The sequence below is a fragment of the Pan troglodytes genome, chromosome 18 (genome assembly GCF_028858775.2).
Source record: "Pan troglodytes isolate AG18354 chromosome 18, NHGRI_mPanTro3-v2.0_pri, whole genome shotgun sequence".
Lineage (NCBI taxonomy): Eukaryota > Metazoa > Chordata > Mammalia > Primates > Hominidae > Pan > Pan troglodytes.
Genome location: NC_072416.2, coordinates 22,977,150 through 23,000,234, shown reverse-complemented (window position 1 = coordinate 23,000,234; position 23,085 = coordinate 22,977,150). Strand labels below are relative to the sequence as shown.

Below are 23,085 nucleotides of genomic sequence, written 5' to 3'. Positions count from 1 at the left end.
ATTTGTCTTCCCAGATATAATATATGTGTCTTAATTTTGGAAGCTAAGACTTTTGTGTGCTTGACACCAACCATGCTATAGCTGAGAAATGGCAGTCAGGAGTGGATGACCTTAAAGGGCATTTGGATCTCAGCTGAGGAATGGGGGCTGCAGGAAGATAATAGGATTTTCCCAAGGTTACAGAGCTATGTGGTCTTTCCAGTTATATTTTATTGAGATTTTAAAATATAAATCAATCTTCCTGTCACCTTGGAGAGTTCATAAGAAAAGAAGTCTGGAAATGCCTCCTCCTAAATTTGATCTTCACGTTCTCTAGTTGGGTGCCTGTTGGCAGTTGAACCTTGGTTCCTTCATCTGCAAAATGGGGAGAGTAAAAGTGTCTATTTCATAGGATTGTTGTGAAGATTTAATACAAGCAAAACGTTCAGCACAGTTTTGGGCCTTGGTGAGTGCTCAGTAACATTTAGCTGCTGTTGTTAATGTTCGTGCTTGGAGCTTGGGGAAGAGGATAATGGAGGAACTGACTTTGGCCTTCAAGGGGTGAGAGCCTGAGACAAGAAGCTTCTATGCATTAAAATTGAGAAAGACCAGCTTCTTGCTTTGGTTCAAGAGGAAACTTCTCTGGTATCTATTTAACTGTGTCTTTCTCCAGGAGTGGTTGAATCTGCTGCTTTAGTCGTTTGGTTGAGACGACAAATTAGCCAGAAAGCATTTTTCTTCAACAGCAGTGAGCAGGTGGCAGAGTTTGTGATATCCAGGCCCTTGGTCATCGTTGGCTTCTTCCAGGTACTGGGACCAAGAGGTGGGAGGAGGCTTTCAACTGGTAAGAAGTGCTGTGTCTGGGAGGGGGTGGGGTGAGGAGACTCTTCCGTTTTGATTGCCCAATTTTCTCCATCCAGTGATCTGGTTTTTAGGGGAAGCTCCAAGGGTTCAAATGGATAGGAATGGAGAGAAAAGAGAGAAGATTGGCATCTATACTTAATGGGTTTTAACAGTGTGGTTAATCATTTTAGGGGTCCATTTAGAACATCACTTAATAAAAGGATGTCTTAGTTTCTGGTTTCAGAGCCATTGTTCTCTATGAATCTGAAGGCCACCAGCCATGCTTGGGCCAGGCCAGTTTCTCTCCCTAACCTCTTTCCAAGCATCCTCATATATTAAAACCGATAGCACAGGATAAACATGCACTCATTCGAAAATACACCAACGCTTAGAGGTGCAGTAGGAGATGTTTGGGGAAGAACATAAGTAACTTAGATACAATCATGAAACGTCTCATAATAGCCTTACATGTAGATTTTTTAATGCTTATAAATAACTTGCTAATTATTTTTGCTTTAGGAGAATGAGTTTCTAATGTGTCCTAATTCTTTTGCTATAAGTTGGTGACTACTCTCCTTCTCCCAGTAGAAGGCAGAACTTGGGCATTATATTTAACACAGAGAGACTATCTGCCTCTCTCCCTCACCCCTTGTTACTTATTTGAGAGGTGTTTGGCCTTGATTTTCTTTCAAGCTAAAGAATGAAGGCTGAAATTCTTGATATTAAGTTCACATTTTGTATTACATGTGGTAAAATCAATTGCCTCTTCTGAAAGTAACTAAGGAATAAATATTAAAAGTCTCATTGGGTTAGAACACCCTTTACTCTAGTGATTGGAAAAGGTCACATTTATCATTTCTCTCCGTTGATCTCTGAGGACTTGCCTATTTTGGCTTTATTCATAGCCAGAGAAGCATTTTGAGTATGAAATACTCATGAAAGAGGATTTGGGTGACCCAGGCAAACCCCAGAACTTGAAAAAGTGAAGAGACGAATCAGCCACCACTGCCGTCTTTCCCTTATATAAACCAGGCACCTTGATTTCTACCAAAGCCTTTCCAAACATCCTTTCCCAAATAGGATTTAGAGGAAGAAGTAGCAGAGTTGTTCTATGATGTGATCAAAGACTTTCCAGAGCTAACGTTTGGAGTCATAACGATTGGCAATGTCATTGGGCGTTTCCACGTCACCCTTGACAGCGTCCTGGTGTTCAAAAAGGTAGGATTTTGATCCTATTGCTAGTGAGGGGTCTCTGGTTCAAAGTAGTGGAATCGTATGAGCTTTGGGTACAAATTCTGGTTCTGCCACTTGTGAGCTCAGTGGCATTGGACTAGTTGACGTCTGTGAAGTCACAGTCTCCCAGTGTTGCTCCAACCTTTCTAGCCATTTACCATCTTAAGCTCCTTCTCTTTACTTAACTAGTAAATGCAGTTCATCAAGGCTCAATCCTATGCCCTCTTTTCTTCTACTCCATGCTTCCCCTTCTACCCTTCATCAGCAATTACCACCTATGCTATACACACATCTTATAAATATCCATCTCCAGTGAGATTTCTCTAATCTGCAGACCTTTATGTGCAACACCAGGCATCTCAAAATGGCTAAGCCCAAAGTCATAATCTCCTCTCCAGGTCCTCTCCCAGTGTTTTCTCTTGCTCCAGGAATGATGCAACCACCTCTCCCATCCAGTTAAACAAGCCAGAAAACTCAGGCAACATCCTAACACTTCCCTCTCCTTCACCTCTCATAAGCAATCCATCACCACAACCCTACTGATTTTATAACCAAAATATCTCTTTAACCATTCATTTCTATCTTTATTGATACCATCCTAGATCAACAGTATAAAATGAGGGAAGAAGCCTTATGCCTAGGGTTCGAGACCAGCCTGGGCAGCATAGTGAGACTACATCTTTAAAAAAAAAAAAAGTTATTCAAGCATGGTGGCAAGTGCTTGCAGTCCTAGCTACTCAGCAAGCTCAGGCAGGAGGATTGAATCTGGGAGGCTGAGGCTGCAGTGTGCTGATTAAACCACTGTACTCCAGCCTGGGCAACAGAACAAGACCCTGTCTCAAAAAGAAAGACAATAAATAAAAAGAATAATAAAGATAAAAGAAAAACTTAAAACAAGTTAAATTGAAGAGCTTAATTTAGCAAAGAACAATTCATGAATCAGGCAGCCTCCCAAGCCAGAGTAGGCTCAGACAGACTCCAGCAAAGCCAAGTGGTGGAAGATTTATGGACAGAAAAAGCAAAGTGATGTACAGAAAACAGAAGTGAGGTTCAGAAACAGCTAGATTGGTTACAGCTCAGTGTTTGCCTTATTTTAACAATGATTGAACAGTTGGCCACCTTTGATTGGCCATAACTCAGTGATTGGCACAAGTGTAGGCTATGACAGTCTAGTTACACCTCCATTTAGATTATAGTTCACTATATATAGTGAAAAGTTTAGGCTGAACTTAAAACATGTAAGTAGGCAGCTTTATGCTAAACTTGATTTAACACCTATCAGAGAAGTCCTGAATCTCCTGGGACTGGGTTTGTCTTAATATGAATGAGCCGTCAATCATTAGTTGGAGCAGTATGTGAGAAATTTCTCAGCCCTGGCACAGATATTTTAATATTTGATTGATTACACAGCATGACAATGGCTGGGGCTGTTAAGTCAATTACACTCCTTGTGGCCTGCCATAGATCTGAGATTTTCATGGCTGTCACCTACCCAGATTCTACCCACTGACTAATCTGGCCAGCCCCTCCTAGTTATTAACTACCTAGATTACAGACTACACCTGATACCATTCCTCAGTGCTTTCCTTTTATCCAAGGAGAAAATTGTGCTATTTATATTTATTAAGTGGCTATATCATGAAAGCTACTGTCCTCCAATATGTTTCTCCTTTTGTACAAGGGAAAAATTGTGAACCGCCAAAAGCTTATTAATGACAGTACCAACAAACAGGAACTCAATCGTGTCATAAAACAGCACCTTACAGATTTTGTGATCGAATACAACACTGAGGTCAGTGAGTCCCTGGAGGAAGGGGAGCTGGGGCCACTGTGTGTGCTTGGGATGACATATTTTCCTGGTCATTTCAGAATAAGGATCTGATTTCCGAGTTGCACATCATGAGTCACATGCTGCTCTTTGTCTCCAAAAGCTCGGAGTCATATGGTATCATAATTCAGCATTATAAGCTGGCATCAAAGGAATTCCAAAACAAGGTTTGTAGAGTGTGCCATTGCTCTCTGGGACTCCTGGATGAGGATCCAAGACCTGCAGACCCTGAGCCCATTTGCCTGCCCTGCTTATTATAAATTGAATCAGGAAAGATTGGCACTTGCAATTGCCTGTCAGTTTTCTGATTTGCATGTCAATGCCACATATCATTTACTATTTAATTTTAAATATGCCTTCTCCATTCTTCCTGCCCAGTGTCTCTTCCATGCCAAATCTACACTTCTTCACTCTTCTTTGTAATGAGTCTACTCTGAGAACATGAAGGCTTGCCTGCTTTTTTGATGGACCACTAAGTGGACTCCACACACTAAGAGTGGTATCATTTGGCCTGGAGGTGGGGGCAGGAAAGACCACTGCTGTCTGAGGTCAAGGACTATGAAAGCCTGAAGGTGGGGAGTAGCACAGATTGTCTGGCAAGTAATTGCTAAGATTCTGGGCTTTAACATTGTGCAGACCCAAGTTCAAATTCTCTTTCTCTGGCAAACTACACTGTCTTAGGTGAGTTTCTTAACCCCATATTGAGGTCTCCTCATGCATGAAATGGACTGTTGTAGTAAGAATTAGAAAATATATATGTAAAGCAATGAGCTTTACAATCAATGGTGCTTTTTATTATTATCATCATCACCATTAGAAACAAAGGTTTCCCCTAAGCGCTGTTCCTGTATTTAAGGTAGTTAGAAGTACCTGAACTATGGAAGCTAGTTGATTAATTTTTCTCTTCATCTTTATAGGAAGTATAATCATGGCAGGGTCTTTTTTCTCTTTTAAAAAAATTAATCTGAAATTAAATAAAACAATTGAGAACTTTGTAACCTAAAATAAAGAAAGCCACTAGAATATAACACATGTAATGGTCATGCTACATTCCACCACATTATTTTCAAAAAAGATGGTTCAAATCACAGAAATAATTCCTCTTGTTAAATATATTTCTTGGGGGTCTTTTTTTTTCCAATTTTACTCTAAGTTTTTGGATATAGTTAAATTGATTGCAACCTGATTGCTTTTTCTCTGTTTCTCCTATTTTACAGTAGTCAATGCTTAGCCATTATTTTCTTCCATTTTTTTTAACTCTTCAATCTCCCTGGTATTTATTTTGGCTTACATCAGAAGATGAAGTTCTAAGTTTCAGTCACCCTAGTGAATTCCCCAAATGCCTTTTATAGACTGTGATCCATTTCACAGACAACGCTAAACAGTTGAATTAATACTGTTTCAACAGATTGCACCTCTTATCTTGTTCACCTCTGTGCTCCAGTGCCAACAGAAGGTAGCAAATATTTATTGAAAGTACACAAGGATGGTTTTAATATGTTTGCTGTGTTTTTCAATTTCCCTGGCACCTAGAAGAGGAGCACACAGTGAGGCCTTTAATCTTCTGATGAATGAATGAACTGCAAGTATCTGACCCTAGGTGGCTGCAGTGGCCTCTAACTCATCTCCCTGCTTCCACTTTTGCTTCTTCTCTGCAACCAGAATGACCTTCTCAAAATTATTATCATGTCACTTTCTAGCTTACCATCCTTCAGTGGCCCACCATTATATTCAGACTAAACCCAAGCTCCTTACTGGACCTCTGACCTCATCTTCGACAGTCTCTGACCTTTTCTCCTTTGTCTCTCTCCCTCATGGTGCTGAAGCTGTTACTGGAAAGGGGTCCCGATCCAGACCCTAAGAGAGGGTTCTTGGATCTCGTGTAAGAAAGAATTCAGAGCCAGTCTGTAAAGTGAAAGCAAGTTTATTAGGAAAGTACAGGAATAAAAGAATGGGTACTCCATAGACAGAGCAGCCCCGAGGGCGGCTGGTTGCCATTTTTATGGTTATTTCTTGATTATATGCTAAACAAGGAGTGGATTATTCATGCTTCCCCTTTTTAGACCATATAGTGTAACTTCCTGACATTGCCATGGCATTCGTAAACTGTCGTGGTGCTGGTGGGAGTGTAGCAGTGAGGATGCCCAGAGGTCACTCTCGTCACCATCTCGGTTTTGGTGGGTTTGGGCTGGCTTCTTTACTACAACCTGTTTTATCAGCAAGGTCTTTATGACCTGTATCTTGTGCCGACCTCCTATCTCATTCTGTGACTAAGAATACCTAAATCATCTGGGAAAGGAGCCCCGTAGGTCTCAGCCTCATTTTACCCAGCCTGTATTCAAGATGAAGTTGCTCTGGTTTAAACACCTCTGACAAAGCCACACTGACCTTTCTTTTCTATTCCCAGAACACTCTAAGCTCTCTAGGTGTTTGTTTTGTCTTCAGGCCTTTGCACTGGCAGTTTCCACCACCCGGAATACTGTTCCATGACTTGTTACTATCAACTATGTCCCAGCTGAAATGTGACCTCCTCAGGTTCTCCTCTTGACCACCCTACCTAATCCTGAGCCCCTACCTTACCCCATCGGGGCAGCTACTCTCTATCACATTGCCCTGTTTTATTGTCTAACTGGCACTCATTGCTCTTTGGCTTTGTAAGTTCATTCACTCATTTGTTGCCTGTCTTCTCCACTAGAACATAAACTCCTTGAGGGCAGGGATTTTGTCTGCTTTGGGCAGGGTTGTGTCCTCAGTGCTGAGTAAAATGGCTCACACATAGTAGACACTCCATGAATGTTTGTTTAATGAATGAGTGAATGAAGTCATGAATTTCCTTGATAGAATAATTTTGAATAATAATTATTCAAATAAAAAATAATAAGAATTGTCATGTATTGAACACTTTCTACCTGCCAGTCCCTGAACTAAGCCTTTCCATACATTGTCCTGTTTAATTCTCACAGCAACCCTATGATAGGCACTATGATAATCATTTTACAGATCAGGAAACTGATGAAACAGTTTGAAACAGAATGAAAGCTCAGGACTTCCTGACCTCCTGAAACTGTGTGGATGGAGCACAGCACAGGGAGGCTGAAGCCAGGCTGGTGGCTACTGCCTGCCATGCATTTCGGTGCAGAGCTGCGCCTGCCTTTGTTACATTTTGCAGAGGTGCTCCACAGACCCCACCATGTGCATCCCCTTAGTCCACAGCCTTTCAGCAGTTTTTCTCCACTGGCAAAGGATCCAGAGAGACAAGGGTTTTGTTTTCTTTGGCAGATCCTTTTCATCCTTGTGGATGCAGACGAACCCAGAAATGGACGTGTCTTCAAGTACTTCCGGGTCACAGAGGTCGATATCCCATCCGTCCAAATCCTAAACTTGAGCTCTGACGCCAGGTACAAAATGCCTTCAGATGACATAACCTACGAAAGCCTCAAGAAATTTGGCCGCAGCTTCCTGAGTAAAAATGCCACAGTAGGTTTTTTCTTGGACAAGGTTTATCCAGAACCTCAAAATAATCTCCTTCTCATAATTCTGTTGGCCTTGATAATTCTCCTCACCTGTATGTGGAGGCAGAATAAAGATCAACTTTGTGGCTCAATGGGGGGAAATCCCCCATCTCCCCACCTCAAATCTATCCAACTTCTGACCTATCCCAAGCCTTTAATTCCTCCACTTATTCTTAGTTGTAAAGTGGAGGCATTTCCTTTGCAGGAATTCACAATAGAAATGCAGGCACTCAGTAGTGTTAACTTGCACTCTGAAAGGAGGCTCTTCTTCTCCTATCACCTCCAATGTGAAAGATCTACTTGGTCCAAGAGTAGATGCTTGCTTTGAGGAGGAGAAGGGGGATGGAGCCACAGGGCAATCAGGATGTAGCCTTAAAAGCTTTAGGGATCTTTTGGTTGGATGGGGTTAGAAGGGGCCTAGTCTATTTCGCTGACAGGAAGGAGAGGCTGCAGAAACACATGGAACACATAGTCACCCACTGTCTATGTCTCCACAGCTACTCTGCTGAGTAAGGTAACCATATTATTAATTTTCCAAATTGGGACATTATGGGAGTAAAGGATTCTGGAATGGGCCAGGTGCGGTGGTTCATGCCTGTAATCCCAGCACTTTGCAAGGTTGAGGCGAGAGGATCACTTAAGCCCAGGAGTTCGAGGCCATACCAAGATCACATCTTGACAAAAAATTTAAAAATTAGCCAGGTGTGGTGGTGTGCATCTGTAGTCTCAGCTACTTAGGAGGCTGAGGCAGGAGCATTGCTTGAGCCTAGAGATCAAGGCTACAGTGAGCTACGATCACACCACTGCACTCCAGCCTGGGCCACAGAGGAAGACCCTGTCCACCACCACCCCCCCAAAAAAAGTCTGGAACAATAGAAGTAAATCGAGACTCCAGACAAACCCAAATGATGGTCCCCTTACCTGAGTCTTCTACAGCCTTTTGTCCATTCTCCCAGAGACACAGCTGCCCCTGTAGCCTTTTCTGTGGAAGCTGTCTCCTGTGCACAGCATTTTCATGGGCTGAGCGGTGAGGCTGCTGTCCTTCTTTCCAATTCCAACCCATTTTCCTTCTTTCATCTTCAGAAACCCCAGATGCCTTGGATCCCATGCTTTTTGACCCTGTGCTCCCACCTCCTTGTTGCTGTCCTCTGACTATCTGCCTTCACTCTCTGAGGACTTAGGCTCCTGATGGCAGCCTTTCCCTAGCCCCAACTCTGCTGTCATTTCCAGAGATGTCAGTGTCTACGACCCTGGTCTCTATTCTCCAATAGCTGATGTGTCCATGCCATGTCAGCTCCCTGCTCCCATGCCCACAACCCGGAGATTGCAGTACCTCCCAATGCCTGATTTTTCCCTCCAGGACACACATGGCTACGATTCCTCATCCTTCTCATTGCCCTCACCCTCCTGATTCCATTTCTCTTTAGTGCCCCCTCTGTGAACTTGCATTCCATCATTCATTGCTCTGATGATGATTCCCTTACCTCCTTTATCCCCTCCATCTTCCACCTCCTGTATACCCCATAGTACTCACCAGGCAAGTTCCAACTCTGGTTGAACCCCCTTAACTTCCCTGCTTCCAGACCAACATCACCACGAGGGTGACTGGCTTCATGGCATTGCAAACCAGGCTCCCATGGACTCTGAAAAATGTCCTGGCATCCATATGGAAATTTCAGTTAGTGTGTTCATTTTTAAATCTCAGAGTCTCTCTCTCCTCATATCCCATTCCCACTCCCTCTCAGCCGAGTACTGTACCCCTAGATCACTAAGAAAATAGATGTCTTCACAGTGGGGGCCTCCTCACTTTCCATTACCACATCTAAAATCCTACCTATCCTCTCTCTCTTCCTTGCAGTTAGATCTGAGGTGGTGTCTGTCTCCCTCGCAAAGGCCAACATGTCTTCTTATGCTGTTAGAGCAGAGATGGGCATCCTCTACAAGATCTATGAGATCCACCTGATCTGAGCCATTCCCAATTCCCCACAATTGTCACCATTTTCTATCTCCCATGCCCCATGGCCACCCCATGTGTGCTCCCACTGAAAGAATCTTTAAGTGCTTTCCAGAGGCTAGAGCGGGTGTGGTGAGGGAGGACACTGTGGAAGAAGAGGCTGTGAGCCAGACAGAGGCTGCACAGCAAGGGTCAACATGGTAAAACCCCGTCTCTACTAAAAATACAAAACATTAGCCGGGTGTGGTGGCACGCACCTGTAGTCCCAGCTACTCAGGAGGCTGAGGCAGGAGAATCGCTTCAACCCGGGAGGTGGAGGTTGCAGTGAGCCCAGATCCCACCACTGCATTCCAGCCTGGGTGACAGAGTGAGACTCTGTCTCAAAAGGAAAGAAAGAAAGAAAGAAAGAAAGAAAGAAAGAAAGAAAGAAAGAAAGAAAGAAAGAAAGAAAGAAAGAAAGAAGAAAGAGAGAGAGAGAAAGAAAGGAAGGAAGGAAGGAAGGAAGGAAGGAAGGAAGGAAAGAATTTGGTTTCCTAAGAGCAATGAGAGAAGCCAGATTTGCATGGTAGAAATAGAGCCCTGCTTATAGAGAATAAAGGTGTGGGAGGATTGGGAGGAGACGGGGGGAGAACATCTGGAGGCTCTTCTGGCAATCAAGATGAGAGATGGAGGCTACCTGGATTTGGTCAGTAACCACACAGATGGAGAAAATGATGTGGATTCAGGAGACATTCAGGAGGCAATGGTTGTAGATAAAAAATATGTTTTGAGGTTTCCAACACTTACTTCAAAAAGAAGCGAAAGCTGAGCTCATTTTTTGTTCATTCAGTTGCAAAACATTTATTGAGGATCTACTATGTACCAGGCAGTGGATGCTCAATGGCGAGGAAAGAAAAATCTCTTATGACATTCCATCTATTATGGTAGAGACACATTAATCAAATAATTAGAAAAATAAATATAAATAGTAAACATGAATAAGTGATACAAGAAAAAGTGCTGAGCATTATGAGAATTTATGGCAGCAAGTCCTCATCTAGATGCGGGGAGGGTCAAGGAAGTCCTCCCTTGGGTCATTCTGAGGCATACGTTTTGAGTTACCCAGATAAAGAAGGGAGAGTAGGAATCAGGAGTGGGGAGGCCTGTCAGCCAGAGGGAACAGCATTAACAAAGGCCTGAGCTGGGAGGAAGGTTGGCCATTTGGATAAGCTGAAGACCAACATGGCTGAGGAAAGAAAAGAGAGGATTTCCTTTATTGTAGGAACCAATCAAAGTGTGATCAAGGTTTTATAGGTCATGCAAATGGTCTTGATCTTGATTCTTAGAGTAATTGAGGACAACTAATTTTTTTTTTTTTTTTTTTTTTTTTGGAGATAAAATCTTGCTCTGTCAACCAGCCTGGCATGCAGTAGCACAATCTCTGCTCACTGCAACCTCCGCCTTCTGGGTTCAAGCAATTCTCTTGCCTCAGCCTCCTGAGTAGCTGGGATTACAGGTGCATGCCACCATACCCAGCTAATATTTGTACTTTTTCTTTTTTTTAGTAGAGACGAGGTTTCACCATGTTGGCCAGGCTGGTCTCGAACTCCTGACTTCATGATCCACCCGCCTCGGCCTCCCAAAGCGCTGCGATTACAGGCGTGAGCCACCGCGCCCGGCTTAAATCTTCTTTTTATAAAATCTGAGAATCCATCCAAGTTTGAAGCTTTGTCTGCTCCTCAGTCCCCTGACCCCAAATTGCCCTGAACCATCCAGGGTTGACATCAAGCTCATGATCCATCTCAGTATTTCAAACCCTTTCCTAAGCCTCTTGTGAAAAAAACACGAGAAAACCTTTAGTGGTTTCCAATCAGGGTGGGGAGCCCCACAACTTCGAGACCCTTTATGAAGACTCTTAGGCCTCTCAAATGTGCTTCCTAGAAACATCAATCCAGTGAAGAGATTCCAAAATACTGGGACCAGGGACTGGTTAAGCAGCTCGTGGGGAAGAACTTCAACATAGTCGTCTTTGACAAAGAAAAGGACGTGTTTGTGATGTTCTGTAAGTACCTCCAAGAGGGGTTCTGAGGCAACGGGTGCCAAAATTATGTTTCAAGTGTTTCTCCTGAATTGTTGGGCACTGAAATCTCTAAAACCCATCAATGCACCATGCCAAGGATGGTCTTCAGATACCCAAAGACTCAAGGTGCTATCAGGAACAATGCAACTCTTTCCCCCAGAAATGTAATTATTGGAATGTATGCAATGCCTTCCACATAACCCAGGCCTATAGCTGTTTGTAAAAACAATAATGCTCATGGCTGACAATGTTTTCTTGGATGCTGTAGTATATTGGGCTTTATTCTAAGCCATTGCATACATTATCTCATTTAATCCTAACGACATCCTTTTGAAAGTAGCTACTTTTATTGCTCAGACTTTGCAGATGACTAAATAGGGTCTCAGGGAGGAGAAGACATTTTTCCATTATCTTGCAGTCAGTAAGTGCTGGAACTGGGATTTGAACTTAGACATCTGACTTCAGCACCTACACTCCTAACTGCTGTACAGGATTTCTTTACTTCTGGCTTTAGATGACTTATCAAATGGCCCATAGGAGGTGGGGACCCCAATCCTCCATGTACAGTACTTAGCACAGCGTCTAGCATATTGTAAGCACTTGATAAGTGACAATTGCTACTGCTGTTGTTATTCCTATTATTATAATTACTTCCAGGGCTTATTTAAGGACTATTGCCCTTTTCCCATTGTTTCTGATTTGCACGTGGGAGACAAAGCCAGAGATGTGCTCTCCCACCCTGAGACACAGAGAAAGGTGATACTGAAGTTCCTTCAGACATTTCTTTTATTTTAACATTTAATGAGCCCTTACAATGAGTCAAGCATGAGTTTGCTGTTGACACACCTGCTCTAATGAGCTGTGTAACAAGTTTGTGAGGAAGGTATGGTGGTTTTCCCCATGTCACAGATCAGGGAACCCCACCTCAGAGAGGTTAATGATCTTACCCTAGGTCACACAGTAAGTAGCAAGACAAGAAGTTTAACACAAGCTCTGGTGCTATTACTTTCTGGAGGGTAAGACAAGGGCTACACTGCATCATGCAGGCCTTTTACAATCACTCTGAAAGGGACTCTTATTCACAGAGTGAGGCGCTTAAAGTCTGTGGCTGAATCACCAAGATCTGCTGCCTTTCAGTGAGAGGCTAGATGCAGCTGTTCTGTACTTACGTCACACCCAGAGTTGTAAGACTGTCCATTTCATTTTGATAAAAGGCAAAAGCAGCTTCATTTTCTTGGAAGTAGGGCCACGGGATTGGCCCCCTGGGGCTGCAGCCATTATGCCCCCTCCTGCTCTGACCCAGGACCCGCTGAGTGTAGGGGGTGCTGCCAGAGATGCTGCAGGCAGGGGGGATGGCCATGGAGACACTTGGCTTGTAAATGGGGTATGATCATCCAAAAGTGGCGTGTCTGGGGGCTTTTGAGGCCATTTCTCTTACAGAGCCAGAAACTGAGCTTTGAGCTCTAGTAGAAGGAAAGCAGGTAAGATTTTCTTTCCCTTGGGTTGGAGCTGGTCTCTGGTTTCCAGAGGCCCAGGAGCCTGGACCACACTCAAAGACCAAAGAACTGTCCACAAGAAAGTTCAGTGTCCCCTGTCCAAGAGTAATTATACCTGTCACACTTCTTGGGGATGTTCTCCTCCTCTGAATTATATATGTATAATGACATGACATGTAATTACCTATAAATGACATGACATAACATAACATAATATCTATATGTTATGTTATATTAATGCCTACCTGTGGTATAGTGGTCACAGGTCAAAGCAGCCTGTCTTTAAACCCCACTTCTTCTGCTTAATTACTCTGGTCTGAAAAGTGCAATTACTGCATAGCTTTGGGCAAGTTCCCAAACCTCTATTGTGAAAACCCCCCTGTGCTGCAACACATATGCACACACACACACACACACATACACAAAAACACACACACACTTTTTGGAAGAACATTAAAGTCATCTAACGTAAATATTGTTCTTGGCTTTCTTCTTCTACTAGAATGGAACACTATGTTAAAAGAAAGGAATTTGAAAAAAAGAAAAAAAGCAAGCTGGGCACAGTGGCACAAGCCTGTAGTCCCAGCAACTCAGGAAGCTGAGATGGAAGGATCTCTTGAGCCCAGGAGTTTAAGTTTAAGCTTAACCTGGGCAACATAGCAAGACCTTGCCTCTAAAAAGCAAAACAAAAAAATAGAAGAAAACATGAACACACTAAAAGTGTTAGTATTTAGGTGGAAGAGGGCTAAGCTATTTTTTCTTTTTGTTTTCTTTTTCTTTTTCTTTCTTTCTTTCTTTCTTTTTTTTTTTTTTGAGGTGGAGTCTCTCTCTGTCACCCAGACTCGAGTGCAGTGGCGCAATCTCGGCTCATTGCAACCTCCACCTCCCGGGTTCAAGCAATTCTCCTACCTCAGCCTACCGAGTAGCTGGGATTACAGGTGCACGCCATCATGCTCGGCTAATTTTTCCATTTTTAGTAGAGATGGGATTTCACCATGTTGGTCAGGCTGATCTCGAACTCCTGACCTTGTGATCCACCCGCCTCAGCCTCCCAAAGTGCTGGGATTACAGGTGTGAGCCACTGCACCCAGCCAAAACTATTTTTTTTCTAATTTATCGAATAACAATTGGGAACTATTGCTGAAATGTAAAAATAATCTAATATATGATTAAAAGAAGGAGGGAGTGCAATTGGCAAAACAGCAGGACCACAAGTGGAACACAGCGATTCCATGTGTAGGGTGGCGCCAGCTTTCTGGATCTTCATCAATGTGAGCCTGAGCCATGGACCTTCTCTTCCAGATGCACCCTGGTCTAAAAAGTGCAAGATGCTGTTCCCACTGTTGGAGGAATTGGGCAGAAAGTATCAAAACCACTCCACAATTATCATTGCCAAGATCGATGTCACAGCAAATGACATTCAGCTGATGTACCTGGACCGGTACCCATTCTTCAGGCTGTTCCCCAGCGACTCTCAACAAGTGAGGGGCTCTTGGGACGCACATAGCTGAAAACAATGTTATGTTATTATCAGGGACTCAGTTTCTCCCTACCTCCAGCTGCGCTTTCTACCAAACCAGTTTTATTCTCAGCTGTAGCCACTATCCATCCTCTCACATTCAAGTTCAAAGATTATTTTCCAGTAGTTTGCACCAAAGTCCTGAGACTCACTATCATTGGGTGTAGCTTGCATATCCCTGACCCAACCACTGTGGCCAAGTGGATGTGGGTGTTTTGATGGGCAGGCCTAGTTTTATATGGTTCCTAGTTTTATATGGGGCTGAGCTCTGCCCTAACTATATGAAATAAGGTGGGAGGAATCTCCATGAGAATATTGGACGTGGGGTATTACCAGGTGAAGGCAAAAATACATGCTGGAGACAAACAATGTCATTTCCACCTTGGGATTACAGTCATCGGCCATAACCAGTGTTGATACAACCCACACTCCATGCCATGTCCATGCATGGGAAAGAGCATCAGTCAAAGAAATGTGAGCCCAGGTTCCTGCTCCTTAGAAGAGTATGGATGAATGCAATTGAAATCAAGGGGGAGGAAGAGCTTCTGGAGGGCAGATATGGCTGCAAGTCTCCATGCAGACCCAGGACTCTGCAGAATGGTGGGGACTTAAATCAGGTTAGAGGAGGGACTGTGTACTACAGGTAGGAAGTGTGGTCTGAACAAAGAGGTGGGCAGAAGGGTGACCCCAGCACTGTGGCAAGATTCCACTGTGACCCACTCTTTGCTCAGTCTGCACTGCAGAGGATGCATGTCGGGGAGTTGTGTTACTGAGGCTGGGCTGAGAGGATGAGGCTAAGGTAGTAATCTCAAATTATCTGAAAAGAAGCTTAGGCGACCTGTGGGCATTAAGCAGCTTCTGAACTTTCCTAAAGAGGAAAGGGGGTCGGGCGTGGTGTCTCAACGCGTGTAATCTCATTATGTTGGGAGCCTGAGGCAGTTGGATCACGAGGTCAAGAGATCCAGACCATCCTGGCCAACATGGTGAAACCCCGTCTCTACTGAAAATATAAAATTAGCCGGGCGTGGTGGCGCATGCCTGTAGTCCCAGCTACTCAGGAGACTGAGGCAGGGGAATCGCTTGAACCTGGGAGGCAGAGGTTGCAGTGAGCTGAGATCGCGCCACTGCACTCCAGGATGGCGACAGAGCAAGATTCCATATCAAAAAAAAAAAAAAAAAAGAGGAAAGGGAACTTGTGATAATGGAGCACTGACCATGTACCAGATGCTTCTGAAAAGAACTATTCTTCCTCTTATTATTGTTGCTATGATAGTAATAATAATATAATAATAATAATAATAATAATAATAACAAACGCCTATCATGCTCATCATGAACCAGGCGCTGTTTTCAATACTTCACATACATTACCTCATTTAATCCTTATAACAACCCTACGAGGTAGGTACTATTTTGTCTCCATATTAGAGATAGGAAAAGTGAGTCAGAGAAATTAAATAAGCAGACCACACTGCAGTAATGCAGCCAAAGTTTAAGGCTTTGCTGTGTGGTGTGGTTTTACAGTCCATGCTTTGATCCACTACATAACAACCCTATGTCAGAGGCATTTTTATTATCCTTCCCTTGGAGCCATGGCACTGGAGGCTAACAGAGGTTAGAGAACCTGCATAACATACCCGGGGTTGTTAGGAATTTGACCCTGGGTTTACCTAGGTAGCAATCCTCCAGCATCTCTGCGGGAAGAGGATCCCATCCTGACCCTGTTCCATTTTCGTCCTAGGCTGTCCTGTATAAGGGAGAACACACCCTGAAGGGCTTCTCTGACTTCCTGGAAAGCCACGTCAAAACTAAGATGGAGGATGAGGATGAGGTAAGGGGCAACAGAAACACTCCGGATTATTCTGTCCCACACAGAATCCCTAGGAACTTAATGGACAACAAAAGAGTATGGCTGGAGTTCCATAATCTTGGGAGATGGTTGAGGATGGATGGAGAAGCATCCAGGTTGGGTGACTCTACTAGTCACCTTTATTTCAAAGGCACTTACTATGGGAAGCAGAAATGGCAAACTTTAGAAACATCTAGAAAGACCAAGGCTCTGAGGTAACACACAGCTCCTTGCCTTGGGCCGCTCCCCTGGGACTGACCAGATGTCTTGGTGGGATTCTGCCCTCTGGCATTACTCTCCTGATGCATAGGACCACAGTCCCCTTTCTCCCCTAGCCATGCCTCAGTGAGGCCCTCTGCTGGACGGTGCCCTCTGTATTAATTAAGACTTCCACTGGAAATTTCAGACACTACTCTTTGCTTTAAGCAACAATGGGAATTTATCCCATATAACTGGTAGAACATCAGGTGTGGGTGGATCCGGAACCCAGACTTGCTTTCTGTCTTCCCATCTCTGTTTTCCTCTATGTTGGTTTCATTCTCAAGTAGTCATTTCCCCACAGAAGTTCAAAGATTACACCACAGCTCCAAACTAACATCCTCCCAGTTTAGAAAGCAAGCATCTACTTCTTAGATGTCCCAGAAAATGTCCTGGACAGAGATCTCATTAGCTAAGACTGGTCACCTGTCCAGTCCTGGAGCTAGTGGGGCAGGAGCCACATCTATAGACTTAGAACCTTTGGTTCCCCAAAAGGTCCTCTTACCTGAAGGGTGAAACCACAGCTGGGCACTTTACCACTGAAACCAAACGGATCTTTAGCATCTGTGAAAACCCTGCAGTCCAAAGACTGATTCTCTCTGGGCACTTTCAGAAAAAGTAGACTTGACTGTTACAACCACAATGATCACATATTTCTTGCCTCTTTATTTCTTTCTCCCTTTCTTCCCTCCCTCCCTTCTTCCTTCCACCTTTGCTTTCATAGCTGTTGTCTGTTGAGCAAAATGAAGTGATAGAAGAGGAAGTGTTAGCTGAGGAAAAGGAGGTGCCTATGATGAAGAAAGAGTTACCTGAACAGCAGTCGCCTGAGCTGGAGAACATGACCAAGTACGTATCCAAGCTGGAAGAGCCCGCTGGGAAGAAGAAAACATCTAAGGAGGTGGTGGTGGTGGTGGCTAAGCCAAAGGGACCTCCAGTGCAAAAGAAGAAACCAAAAGTCAAGGAAGAACTTTAGCTTCTCCAATACCAGGAAAAAAGATGCTCATTTTCCAGATCCTGGCATTATTTTCTGAATGGATTGATTCCAATAAAAGCATATATCATTGTGGTAGGGTAGGTGGGGCAGGGGTAGGGGTGGATAATAAAGCCTCTGAGTGTCCTTGGCTCTGTTTTACTCATGACCTCTTTTTCCTGGTTGGTGCAGTCTTAGAAGAACTGTTTGACCTAGAATTCAGACAGGACTGCAAGGGAAGCCACAGTAGCAACATTCAATGAGTGTGTGCAACATGCTCGGCATTCATCTAGTTCTCACACCATCACTGAGCTGGGGTTCCTTATCCCCATTTTATAGATGGGAAAAACTGAGTCACAGAGAGGTTAAGCAACAAGTCAGGATCACACAGGTAGAAAGCTGTTGAGATGCAACGAATCCCAGGCAATCACACTCCAAAGACTGTGCATTTAACCACTATGCTACCATCTCCTACCAGGTTAGGTGTCCCCAGAGTTTGGCTGTCTTTCAAATAAGGTGGATTGATTGGCTTACACTGCATTTGGGCACAGTAAGAAAACGATCAAATCCCAAACCTGTCCTCAGACTTTCACATCTCAGTAAGTGGCCCGTTCACTCAAGCAATCACTCCAGAATCATCAACAACTGACTTTTTCTTTCTTCCTTTTTTCTTTCTTTTTTTTTTTTTTTTGGAGACAGGTACTCGCTCTGTCACCCAGGCTACCCTATCCAGCCACCCACCTACCCTACCACAATGATATATGCTTTTATTGGAATCAATCCACTCAGTGCAGTGGCATGAACATGGCTCACTGCAGCCTCAACCCCCTAGGCTCAAATGATCCCTCCGTCTCAGCCCCGCAAGTAGCTGGGACTGCAGGCACGCACTACCATGCCCAGCTAATTTCTGTGTATTTTTGGAGAGATGGGGTTTCGCCATGTTGCACAGGCTGGTCTTGAACTCCTGAGCTCAGGCAATGCACCTGCCTTGACCTCCGAAAATGCTGGGTTCAACTGCCTTCTTTTACTATCATAAAAGTAGCTTATCCATCCATGTGATTCTACCCACTTCCCTTCATCTCCACTGACTGTCACCCGCCATTTCTCAGCTGAAGTCTCCTAACCGGTCTTTTTGCTGCCCCTCTGTGCCTCCCTCCCAACCCCCATCCCAAACCCCTCCATATTCCATACAACCACTGAGGCTATCTTTTAAAAACCCATAGCCTTAAGCGCTTGCAACATCACCTTGTCTAATTCTGTAATGCAGAACGGATCGCTGACCCGTATGGGTAGGTGTCCTGTCAGGAACCCGGCGGCACAGCAGGAGGTGAGTGGCGGGTGAGTGAGCATTACCGCCAGAGCTCCACCTGGGTATTAGATTCTCATAGGAGCCCAAACCCTACTGTGAACTGGGATATGAGGGATCTAGGTTGCCGGCTCCTTATGAGAATCTAATGCCTGATGATCTGGCATTAGATCTGTGTCATTGAACAGGTTCATCCCATTTCTTATTTCCTAGTTTCATACCATTTCCCTCCTGACCCCCCACGACACCCTCCTACCCCCTCCACCTTCCCACCCCCATCCCTGGAAAAATTGTCTTCCAGGAAACCGGTCCCTGATGCCAAAAAGATTAGGGACTGCTGCTGTAATGGCATCCTTATTGCTTTTAGAATAAAATCTAGTCTGCCTACCATGCCTTCAACACCTTGAAAGGTCTGGCCACACAGATCTCCTCCTCTCCCTCTCCCCCTCACATTCTAGACCCCAGCCACACTTCCTGTCTACTCTATGAACAAGCCAAATTCACTCTCTCCTCATGTTCCCTCTGCCTAAATGCACTCCCTTCAAAATACATTTCCCCCAGTTCCTCACATAGCCATGTTCTTTTCTTGGTTCAAATCTCAGCTCACCTGTCACCACCTCCAAAAGGCATTCCTGGAGACCAATAATTGAAAGCATCTTATTTTGTTGTGCAATGATATATTGCCTGATTCTCCAATTAATATGTAAGCTCCACGAAAGTAGATATATCTGTTGTTTTTTTTTCTTGCCGTATTCCCTTTGCCTAGAACTCTGCTTGGCACATAGTAGATGCTCAATAAATGCTCATGGATCAATCAAATATTCCATTTTAGGTGAGAAATACATAATTTCATAGTCATCCCAAAAGGCAGAGGTGCTGACAGTGTTGTCCCCAGATCCAAACTGGAATCTGTATTCGTTCCCTATTTTTGATCTGACAAATTAACACTTAGTGGCTTAAAACAACACAAACTTACTCTCTTAGAGTTCTGGAGGCTAGAAATTAGAAATCAATTCCACTGGACTAAATTCACGAGTTAGTCCCTTTTGGATGAATTCCCTGCTATGCCTTTTCTAGCTTCTGGGAGGCCCCTGCATTCCTTGGTTTATGGTTCTGTCCTAGAATCACTCTGACTTTTCATTTCATCCTTACACCTACTTCCTCTGACTCCTCCTGCATCACTTTTATAGGCACCGCTGTGATTGCATCCAGCCTGCCCAGACAACCTCTCCATCTCAGGATCTGTAATCACACTGCACAGTCCCTTTTGCCATAAAAGGCAACACACACAGGTTTGGGGATTCAGAGGTGAACGTATTTGGGGGTCATTATTCAGCCTACCACAGATTTAACTCATGGATTTGTGTCATTCATTTCAGCCAGGCCTTCTCTTGAGAAAAGAAGGGCAGCATTCTTTTAGAAATTGAGGTCTCTAGAAACCACCTGGGTCTCTCCACTCCTCACCTGTCATGTAAGGCAAAGGCTATTTGTGCTTTCTCATACCTCCAGAGACAGCTCCCATGCCCCTCACCCTGAACCTGGCCTGTCCACAACCAGAGGAAGCAGGGAACAGCCTGCGGCTCTGGAACTCACCTGAGCCGAATTCCCCAACAGGAGCAGGTGTTAGTATTCAGGACACGGTGTAAGGCTCACCTGCCTCGGCCTTGAGGTCATGTGGCTGCCAGTTGAAGGAGGGTTACGGGGGGCTGCCTAGACTAGATCATGTGGCATAGAGCCCCTGACAGGCCACGAGCCAGAGAATGGGTGTGCCACCTCCAGGTCCCCCAGGCATAACTGGAGCCTCAGGAGGTGTGTGCTCAGAGAGGTAGGTGGGACAGGTGATACCCCTCTTTTGGGGGATCTTCTCCCTTGGCTCATTTTTTGCCGCTTTCTGACACACACCAACCTCTCATTCTAATTTTTTGTGTTCTGTTTGATCAATTTTTCAAAACTCTCCACCCTTTAGTTTCACTCTTTCCAAAACTACCTAAAACCACTTATCCTTCTAAGACCCTGTCATGGCTGAGCATGGAATGTTCTGTAACCCAAGGAATGCAGGTAAATCTGAGTGAGATTTGAGTTTTAGTCTGGATTTAGCACTAGCTAGCTGTGTAATCTTGGGGGAGTTACTCCACCTCTCTGAACTTGTCTTCTTCCCTGTGACGTGGGTTGCTGTGTTTCATTGTTTGAGACAATGGAGGCAAAAGCACCGAGCACAGTGTCTGACCCAAGAGAAGTGCTCAGTGGGTGATTGTTCTCAGCATTATTAAGATCAAGTATCCTACCCATGTTTGAAAGTTAAGAGAGAAAAGTGTTTCAGGCTGGTTGTGGTGGCTCATGTCTGTAATCCCAGCACTTTGGGAGGCCGAGGCAGGCAGATTACCTGAGGTCGGGAGTTCGAGACCAGCCTGGCCAATGTGTACTAAAAAAACACAAATTAGCTGGGCATGGTGGTGTGCACCTGTAATCCCAGCTACTCGGGAGGCTGAGGATTCAAGGATTCAAGAGAATCACTTGAACTTGGGAGGTGGAGGTTGCAGTGAGCCAAGACTGAGCCACTGCACTCCAACCTGGGCGACAGAGCAAGACTCCATTAAAAAAAAAAAAAAAGAAGAAGAAGAAAAAGAAAGAAAGAAAGAAGAGTGTTTCAAGAGGGAAGTGCTGAGAGATTAAGGTTCGTTCAAAAACAAATATTTATTGTGCACTGTCCTAGAGGTAAGATAAAGAGAAAAATATTGATTGAATTTGGTAACATGGATGTCTTTGGTGAACTTGATGAGCAACAGAGCAGAAAATTATGGCCACTGACAACTTGTTATACTCACAGATCCCAAGAGAAGGGGACACACCACACTGGGCAGAGGGGCTGAAGGGAGAGGAAGAGCTGCTGGGAAGTACCAGGGTCGGTCAGGAAGCAAAGAGAGCAAGGGAAAAGGCAGGAAAGAGCCTTTATTGTAGTTTCTGCAGGAAGGAATGGGAGAGGCAAGGTAAGCAGATTTAGGATTGGCTTAGTTTGAATAATTTCAGAGACCTCTGGGCCATAGGAGTTGTCTCTAGTTGTCTGGTACCTGGTCCCTTGGGGTGATCTAAAGCAGCAAGTAGTGACCCTAAGTGTAAAAGCCCCATAAAGGAGGCCAAGGGTTGGGGGTATGTGGTCTGGATTGATTGATTTGCAATCGGAAAGGCACATTCACAGATAGGTTGTTTTTGATCTCTAGTAATTATTGAGCCCTGGGAGGGGCAGTCCCTCCATGATCAGTAAGGCCCCAAAATGTACAAGCACCAAATACAGAAACTAGAAAGCATGGTGATTACACTTATGAATAGATTCCAACCCAAACTCCCCATTTTCCTGCCCAAGTCTTTGTCAAGAAAACTCCAGAAGCCACCTGGGGTCACCATCTTTAATCCCTTGAAGACACCCATAATAAGGTTTAGACAAGGCCTCATGAAAAAGGTATAGGATAAAAACGACTAGTTCAGAAAAAAAAAAGTAAATAAATGAAGAGATAACTTCCCTTTTCATCAAAGAATTGCAAAAATGAACAATAATGAGATCGTTTCCACTTATCCTTTTGGCAAAGATGAAAGCAAGTTACCAATGCTCAGAACTGGTGAGTAGTGTTGATGGGATTGTAAACCAGTTTTTAATAATTCTCTGGGGTGCTGTTTGGGAAGAGGAGTCAATATCCCTACAGCTGTGCTACCTCTTTGACCCAGAATTTCCACTCCTTGGACATAATCCTGAGGAGATGACAACACCAGTGCCAGTGGTTACCCTACCACTGAGTGGGACAGGATGGAGAAATGTCCTGAAAACAGCAATTCACAATAGCAAAGACTTGGAACCAACTCAAATGTCCATCAATGATAGACTGGATTAAGAAAATGTGGCACATATACACCGTGGAATACTATGCAGCCATAAAAAATATGAGTTCATGTCCTTTGTAGGGACATGGATGAAGATGGAAACCATCATTCTCAGCAAACTATCGCAAGGACAAAAAACCAAACACCGCATGTTCTCACTCATAGGTGGGAATTGAACAATGAGAACACTTGGACACAGGAAGGGGAATATCACACCCAGGGGCCTGTTGTGGGATGGGGGGAGGGGGGAGGGATAGCATTAGGAAATATACCTACTGTAAATGACAAGTTAATGGGTGCAGCACACCAACATGGCACATGTATACATATGTAACAAACCTGCACATTGTGCACTTGTACCCTAAAACTTAAAGTATAAAAAAAAAATCAATGCAGTTATCATAGT

The 23,085-nt window shown here is 44.2% G+C and overlaps 1 protein-coding gene across 1 annotated transcript in view; it reads left to right on the top strand.

Annotated features, from left to right (window-relative positions):
- The window catches only part of PDILT (protein disulfide isomerase like, testis expressed), a 45,634-nt gene extending 27,982 nt beyond the window's left edge, over nt 1-17,652 (top strand). The window contains 9 exon segments of the mRNA NM_001280427.1: nt 653-786; nt 1,903-2,040; nt 3,737-3,847; nt 3,925-4,050; nt 7,163-7,360; nt 11,270-11,390; nt 14,207-14,385; nt 16,165-16,254; nt 17,255-17,652. Of these exon segments, the coding sequence (NP_001267356.1) occupies nt 653-786; nt 1,903-2,040; nt 3,737-3,847; nt 3,925-4,050; nt 7,163-7,360; nt 11,270-11,390; nt 14,207-14,385; nt 16,165-16,254; nt 17,255-17,503 (1,346 nt within the window). The 3' untranslated portion in view covers nt 17,504-17,652.
- Nucleotides 17,653-23,085: the final 5,433 nt, after the last annotated feature.